The sequence below is a fragment of the Egretta garzetta genome, unplaced genomic scaffold (genome assembly GCF_000687185.1).
Source record: "Egretta garzetta isolate BGI_Z169 unplaced genomic scaffold, ASM68718v1 scaffold81, whole genome shotgun sequence".
Classification (NCBI taxonomy): domain Eukaryota; kingdom Metazoa; phylum Chordata; class Aves; order Pelecaniformes; family Ardeidae; genus Egretta; species Egretta garzetta.
Genome location: NW_009258671.1, coordinates 6,361,066 through 6,369,697, shown reverse-complemented (window position 1 = coordinate 6,369,697; position 8,632 = coordinate 6,361,066). Strand labels below are relative to the sequence as shown.

General features: G+C 36.8%; 1 protein-coding gene across 3 annotated transcripts in view; it reads left to right on the top strand.

The window, feature by feature from the left end:
- The first annotated feature begins 244 nt into the window (after positions 1–244).
- PACSIN2 (protein kinase C and casein kinase substrate in neurons 2) overlaps positions 245–8,632 on the top strand; it is a 28,093-nt gene continuing 19,705 nt past the window's right edge. For 2 of the 3 annotated variants that reach the window (XM_035888519.1, XM_009648766.2), the window contains exons 1-2: positions 246–368; positions 751–861. In XM_035888519.1, the coding sequence (XP_035744412.1) occupies positions 802–861 (60 nt within the window). In that variant the 5' untranslated portion in view covers positions 246–368; positions 751–801. Of the gene's footprint in view, positions 369–750; positions 862–8,632 lie in introns of all 3 variants that reach the window. The other variant, XM_035888518.1, reaches the window with a different exon arrangement.

The window sequence follows — 8,632 nt, the reverse complement described above, 5'->3', positions numbered from 1 at the left end:
GTGGCTGGGCGAGATAACTGGGGCTGTCTGAATATCATAAACTGTATTAAGACTTTTGGGAAGGAGACTGGTCTTGTCTCCTGTGTTTGACTTATGTAGCTGCAATGCTCTTCATGTTGGTTTTGCTTTACGTTTTTGCTGAGGGAGCTCTGTTTTGCATTTGTGGCTGCCTTTCATTTTCAAGAGATGATTTGAATCTAAAATTCTTACAGAAGTGAAACTTCTCCCTTCTGAGAAGAAGACATTTGTTTTTCTTTAAATCAGCAAGTGGTTTTGGCCTTAAATATTTTCAGTGGGTTTCATGATATAATAGATTTCCAGTGAGGAAGGAATAAGAAGCAATGCAGGTTATTGTATCAGTAACAAAGGTCAGTTGATTGTCTCCTATGGAATGCTTTGAAGTGGAATACTTACTGAGTAAGCATCATGCTGCTCAGTCTTTTCTTTTGGTTGTAATAAGAAATTTTATGATAAAATAAATTCAAGAGTTCAGTGAAATTTGATATAGGCAGATGGATTGAACATTTTTTGGACAACAAATATAATGATAAGAGCCAAGAACTTTCTGTGGTGGAATAGCGTTCTGTTGCTAAACAGACTTGCTTACGTGCCCTCTGTGGTTACCTCTTGGTTTTATTTGTCATCTCTAGATACCAAAGAATTGAAGGATGTTACTTAACTTCATTTCTCTTCTGATAACTGTTTTTCATTATTAATGCTCAGAAAATATTTTTTTGTATCTTTTTACAGGTTCTGAAGGTGTTTAATCCCTGAATACTTACAAGTTCTTCATATATAGAAATGTCTGGCTCATATGATGATTCCGTTGGAGTAGAAGTTTCTAGTGATAGCTTCTGGGAGGTAACCTGAATGTTTTATCACAATATTTTTATTTTTTACTCTTATTGTAGAAAATCTGATTTTTGTACATTGTAAACGTGGAGAGAGCTGAAAAACAAGATGCCTTTGATTATTGTGATCTGCAGAAATAGCCTTCAAGGTAGAAATGACCTTTTAGATTTTGGCCTAGTTCTGTCAACAGTTTTTAATTGGCACAGACTTGAGGATCATCCATTTGGGTAGGAGATGCAATTCAGAATTGAACCTTTGTCAGTTTTTATTGCTAAAGAGGGGGGTGGTTGGGTTGCTTTTAAAATTACCAAGGGGGCTGAGGGGGATCAATGTTAAATCTAAAGTAACTGGTTAAAGGCTATTGTAAGTGCACATAAATTACAAATCTAAGATAGTGTGTGAATGTACTGCATGACTCCTGTTTGTGTCTAGATAAAGTACAAACTTTTTTGAGAGAAGTTATCTTATATTTATCTCACTGTAAGAGCATACATGCAGGAAGATAACACAAAGCACATTGTAATATCAGTAATTTGTGCTGCCCGAATCTGAAAAAGGCTTTCCGATGTTATGATAATTTTATTAAGCTATAAAGAGAACAAACTTCATAAAGCAGAAAGCATTTTACAAAAAAAAGTTTCTTGCAAGAAAAAGAAAGTTTCACAGTGTCAGTACTGACATAATTAGAGGTAAGTATGCGATCCAGATGAACTGTATTCAGTGGGGCAAATTTCTGCCATGTGACTAGGAGTTCTTTTGCGTTTGGACTGTAGCAGACATGAAAATGGGTAGGGGTAGAATGTCTGAATATTTATGTTACCAGAGACTATGTAAGACGACAGCTTGGTTTTGGTGACTGAACATTGTGCTTCCTTTTAAGTGAAAGCTTTTCTAGACCACTAACCTGTGGTGGTGGGGGGGGTGAGGGCGTGTTGCATTTTGACACAGCTCTCCCATTATTTTTCAATACATTAGCTGAAAGACCTAATGCCAGTGAGATTCTCATTTAGTAGACAGCTATCATTTTTTGAGGAGATGTATTTACTATGATATTGTCTACCCTATTTATAAAGAGGTGGTTTTAAAATTACTGGATTCTCAGTCTTAACCCTTTTAGTTGCAGGGGTACTCTGTAGTATGACTGCAGAGAGGATACGGGACCTCTACTCTTGGAGGTGTCTTAAAACCCAACTGGACGTGGTCCTAAGCAACCTGGTCTATTAGACCTGCTCTGAGCAGGGAGTTGGACTAGATGATCTCCAGAGGTTCCTTCCAACCTCAATTAGTCTGTGTTTTTTATATAATGCTGAGGCAACTTTCTGGGCAGGCTTCCTTGGTAGAAGGGTTTCAAAATAAAATGAGGCAGTCAGGAAAAAAGAATCCTGGACCAAAGGGGATTTTTTTAATGTGTGTTGGGCATCCTATACTTTGCAGGAAAACATGACTTCTGGCTAGCTATTCTGTACCAAGCTGTTGTCTTCCATCAAGTAATGTGTCTGGAAGCATAAAAAAATGAATGAATGAGAATGGGAATTCTGTACACTAGTATGATTGTTTGGACAAATGTGAACTCAAGTATTTAATATTGAAGGATGATAGATGATCAGAAATGGCAGTTGGGCTAAGCTAGGACCTATACAAAGCATAGCTTAAATGTATTTGACACTTATTATAGGTGGGTTAAAGGTGTTCTTTGTGTTTGTGCTATTGGTGACTTATTTTATAATATTTTGCAAACACTACTACTTAATCTGTTTCTTTTCTATGTATTCCTTCCAAAAGGTAAGAACTGTGATCTGTTATCATAAGCAATGTTAATAGGCTAATGTGCAATGCATGAGTATATTTATCCTTGGATAAAAAAAGTTAGACTTTGGTGTTGCAATCAGTTTCTTTCTTTACAGGATTAGTTCTTTTCTCTGCTCTTTCTCTTTTTTGATGTATAACCACAAAGGTTATGTTAAAATGGTCAGGAGGAAAAATTTCAGATTGAATTATTAGGTTTGGGTTTTTTTCTGAAACTTGGAGTAAAACAGTCTGGAAAAGTAATACGTTCTGAGAGTTGACAAGTGCTGACTAGAACAGGTATGCAAGTTGTTCAAAGGGGAAAACTAGCATTGTTTAGATAAATTAATTAATAATATGCTAAAATCAGTTAAAAGTAATCTCTAAAACTGAAGATGCAATTATATTCTCATGAAGTGTGTTCAGTTCATTAAAAATTCTAGAGGCCATCTTCACAATCACCCTTCAAGGGAGCGAAATAGAAGTTTGGCTACAATAGAAAATTAATCCCGATGATAAATCAATGGCTTTGTTAATGAAGTGACTTCAAGGATGTCCAAAGTATTAACAGTTTTTTCTGAAAACAGAATTGGATTTTCCATGCAATTGATGACCATATTAAAAAAAAAAAATAAATCTTGTATTTCCTCGTACTAAGCTTTTGATGGTTTAGCAATATAAAAAGGAATATTTCACTGAATTTTGGACTTTTGAGTACTGAATTATGTAGGAAACTTTACTTTTTTGCTGTTCCTCTGCTTTGTGCTGTTTGATTCTTGGGACAGACAAGTTTAGGGGTTTTGTGGCTTCACCTTTTGTGGAGGCCCCATTCCTGGAAACATTCAAGACCGGGTCGGACAGGGCTCTGAGCAACCTGGTCTAGTTAGTGGTGTCCCTGCTCACTGCAGGGGAGGTTGGACTAGATGACCTCTAGGGGTCCCTTCCAACCCAAAACATTCTATGATTCTATAAAAACTATTAATAGATGGTTGTGTTCTTAGTATGGATGCAAAGACTTTTTGTTGTTTTAGCAAAGTGACTAAAGGCTTGAAATTTCAATATATTGGTATTTGAGTGAAAGAGAGGGGAGGTGGTAAAATTTCTATAGTTGATTAGTGCTTAAAATATCACCACTGACGTTTGTGTTGTGGTTAAAAAAAAAAAAAAGCAAAAACCAACAAGGAATAGGCTAGTTTGATAGATATAGCAGCTTATCATAAAGTGCTGTATGTATAGCTGAACGACTGTGGTAGGTATGCCTAAATGTTTATGTAACTGCATGGAGAGTTGAAAAATGTGTGGCATGACATCCCTGGCATTCTGCAAAGATGGAACTTTTATGGATACACTAAGATGCTTTGAACTAAAAATGAAAAAGAGTACTCCGATATAAATGATAAACAATTTTATAGTAATGCTGAACTGTTAACAGGAAGGATTGACATGGTAGCAAATTTTGACCTTCACGCATGCTGCACTTGGTAAATTTACAGAGTCAATGTAGTCCGAGTTTACAACATGCTTACAAAGCTATCTTAAGGAAAGCATTTATATATATATATAAATAACTTCTCTCTCAATGAAGATAGCTGAGAGAATTTATTAACCAAAGAAATCCCTTTTTCTTTGCACTCCAGTACTTATCATAGGATGACTCCTTATTACTGGTTATTAAACTATTCAGAAGACCAGTAGTCTTGGCAATACCCTATTATGGTGAGAAATGTGAATAATGTGGGACTGATGTTTTGGTTGACAGCCTTTACAGTTGCATGTAGCATGATGTGGCAGGGAAGGTGGGGTTTGAACAAAACGCTTGGACTAAAGTACAACATAAGGGAAAGTGTTAAAGTGCCTAAAGTTGTGCTGTCCACTACATTGTAGCCTTGATACAGGATATTGTGAGTGATTGCTTTTAATCCAGGAATAGTTTTCTTGTGACCTCTGCACTCTACTACTGTGCAAGTCTGTGAGGGTTACCACATTTTGACGTGTATGCCTGACGCTAGCCTGCAATGTAATTTAGTTTGTATATACTTCTGATTATTTGTTTGAGTGAAAAATTAAGGTATCCAGCAGTTTGCTTCGGCAAAGTAATGCCTTGGCAGAATGTACTATTTTACTTTAAACTTTGCCTTTCTGTGGAGAAGCTTGACAAAACAGTAAGACCTGAATTATCCTTTAGATCGAGAGTTAAGAGGGGGGAGGAGGTTTGCCAGGCTTCTGCTATTGGTAGAACACGAACTTAAAGGAAGTCCTGTGCAAGTGTTAATAAATTTAACTTAAGAATAATGCTTCAGTGTTAAGTGACATGCAGAAATTAACAGCAGGCATGTCAAACTTCATTATCAAACTCTTGTTTAAGTACTTCTGGTTTGGAGCCATCTTTCCAAACGAAATTTGACTGAATTTTAGTCTAAAACTTGTCCTTTTTTCCTTATGTTCTGAATCGTTGTTTTGTTTCTGAAGATTACAACTTTGAATTCTAGTCTTAATCTTTCTCAAATTGGGTAACTAAACTGCTTTGACCAATGTGTTTTGTCTAACTTGATTAGAAAAGATGTGATGTCTCTGGAATGCCAGCCTCAGTACTTCATGCCTCAGGTAACAAGTAAAGAACTCTTAATCAATTTGGAAGTCGTATTGTTACTATAGATTTTGTAATTTGCACCCTTTCATTAGAGGTTTTTAAGATATTTGACAGGATAGGTTTTTTCTTTGTTTTTAAAGACAGACTGCAGTTTGTTAAAAGCCACCTTGCTATGTTTTACTGCCACAGCTGAAAGCAGTGAATGTATTTAAACCTGGCCATGGCACAGAAGAGACAGTCTGGCAGGGTGAGTCTTTGAGTTTGTTCCCTTGCACTCCAAAATAGCTCAAATTTATTTACCTTTGGAGTGTTCTGCAAAGCCCAGAACTTATTGTGAAAACTGTTTTTTGCTCACTGCATATCTTTGAAACGAAACCACTTGTATTTCTTGAACATTGATGTTCTGTTGAGTTAATAATAAGAACTGTACTTAAAATGTTGATAAACCAACTTCAAAGTTTTTGCCATTGCTGTTGACAGAAATTTCATATAATGTTGACTTTAGGAAATAAAACACTTGGTTCTTAATCAGTTTTCTGGCTCTAGAAGCATTTGCTTTCTTTTGGAGTTGTCACTGCCTTTGCTAGTGATCCTTATTATAAAGTTTATTAATAGCAGTTTGATCACATTTAATAATGTGAACCTATAGTACATGATTGTATGGTACTAAGCTTATGGCTCTAACCCTGGCTGTTTGCTTCTGCTCAGACTGCCCATGGAGCATTTAATGCAGGTTACTTCATCTATGAAGCTTTTTTTTATTAGGTTGCTATTTCAGTACTGTTCATGAAAACTTCCAGTTCTGGCACTGAGAGTCAAGCTCAGTGCTTGAAATCCAATATGAATAGTAATTTGTTTCCTTTAAAGACCAGGATTTTTAATTACTTCATAGATACTGTTACCAGGTTCAGATTTGTGGTTGTGAATTATTTGCCTTGTTGAAAGGAAACTGGAGAAGCTGCTGTTTGGACTTGTGTTCTTGATGTTGACATACTGTAGATATATCAGTCAAAAAATGTGGGTAGGACAAGGCTTAGGCATGGGGTAGTATCTTGTATCAGAGCAGCTGATATAACTGAAAAAATGAGGCTTTCAGAAATATACATCTTTCTTTAGCGTGAAATAGAAATAGCAGCAGCTTCCACAACTTAAATGGAGGATTTTTTTCAATATTTAGTTAACCCAAGCTACTGCTAAAAGTTTTTTGTCTTCTAGCAGGATAAGTCCTTTTGAGGAGAACAAATCTTCTATTTTCCTCTAATTTGTCCAGGTGTTTACCAAACAGAAGTATTTTAGGAGACGGAGAATTTCGTACATGTTTTCATGTAAGCTGGCTTAGAGAACAAGGAATTGTAAAATAATAAGAAAAGATGTTCTGAAAGATAATTGCCATGATAACAGTGGAGAATTTCATCAATGTTTTGTTGTAGTAATGCCTTAATTTACTTAAGAAATGTAAGCTTTTTTCATTCTTCTTCTTTCTAACAAGCCTCATTGTACCTGGATGTATCTGGTTAAGCTCATGGTGCTCTCTGGCTGCAGCAATTTAAGACCAAGGAATCTTGTTGATGTGCTCTGAAAAGGAATTCCTACATCTGTGTTACTTGGCTGACAAGGGTGGCATGCTTTGGGTTGTCAAAGGTTATTGCTGATAGCCTGGAGCAGGACAGCAGTAACTTTTCCAAGGGAAAGTGGAAAATTTGGAACCCAATGTACAATTTGAAACCCTTTGTATTTCTTTCTCATCTGTCATATGGACTCTCAGCATTTGCATGACTGCTGTAAATACATCTCAGTTTGTCATAATCATTCATACCACTTTCTTGCATCCAAAAGTAGACTGTGGTAAAACTGGTTGGTTCTAACATTGCACAGCTTTAGTAAAACACAAGAAATGGACAACCCAATAGGCCTATTCTACTGAAGTAGTTTTGAAATACATGTGAAAGAATTTGGTACATTAATAATAAATGGAAGCCAAATTTTATGATGTGTTTTGTTAATTAAGCTCCAGCCTTATGCATGCTAATCACTTATGGTCAAATGAAAAGAAAAACACCTTGAGCAAGCTGAGACCAATGCTATTGTTTACTTAGATACCTGTGAAGGTAAGAAAGGCGATGAGTAAGTGTTCCTAGAGTTCAAAGAAGTGTATGCATATCTTGCAAGGTAAGACATCAAAAGGACCAGCTACCCTGCCTGTGGAAGCACTTATTTTTAATGAGCCATGGGTCCCTCACAGGCTGTACCATTTATACCCTAGGCGTGAGTCCTTACTCTCCCCGATTTTCTGTGAGCATCAGCAATAAGGGTCCCTCTCCATTTATTGCAGGGGTGTTTAACTGCCCTGTGAAAACACCTACTTACCAAAACAAAACGTAATTTGGAACAGCTCCTAAACCAGCAGCTGGCATTAGCTCTATGAACTTAGGCCTTTGACTGATTCCCTTGGAGGACTGGACCTGGTGTGCATTTTTAGGTGCTCAGCACATGGCTTTCATTGTGTTCTGAAGTATTTAATGAGATCTCCACTAGTGAAATAAGACTTTCAGCTTATTCAAAAAGAGGAAGTTGGTCCGGTACATAGTATGGGTGGATATAAGTTGGCCACCATGTGCATTCCCGTTCTCCCCAAAAAAACCCAAGGCAAGCTGCAGACCTGAGACTCGGGAGGCAGCTATCTGGGACATGCCTCCCATGAACTGCATTATAAGCTGTCTGCTCAGATGGTCTTGGTCCTGCCCATTTGGTACTCCTGATACCTGTTTCATGCCTACTATTGTCAGCCAACATCTACACGAGGTATCTGTTGAGGGACTGTGTGTTGGATGCAGGGAATTTAAGAGGAAGAAGCTCCTAAAACTCATTCTTGAATATTAAAAAGACGTTCCTATGTTAAGGAATTCCAGTTACTTGTCAGTGAATGCTTTTTGCTGATGAAGCAGACTGTTCTGTTTTGCTTTTTCACTTTAAAAATATTTGGACTCTGCAGTAGTAGATTCCTGTCATATCTTCTGCATGCATTTTTTCTCATTCTAACATTGAGCAACATAATGTTCTCTGTTTATGTTGCCAGGTGTTTGCTTACTGGTATGTTTGGCTTTAGATTTTGTGGGTTTAAAGGCTTCCTCAGGATTTTTCTTGCAACCAGCAGAGAGTTTATATGGGTAAACTTACAAAATTTAAATACACAGAGCTAGTGGCTCATAGGTACTTGCACTGTGTATGTGCTAATTATGCACCAAGATAATTCTTTTCATTTGAAAAAAAACCCCAAACAAAACCCCAATAGTATTATAGATGTTAACACTGGTTGAAATGTTTGGAAACTTCCTGTTTGACGTAACTGGAAAGAAATTGTACTCATGGTTGAATGGAATGCTGGAAATAGTAAGTATGTCCCCA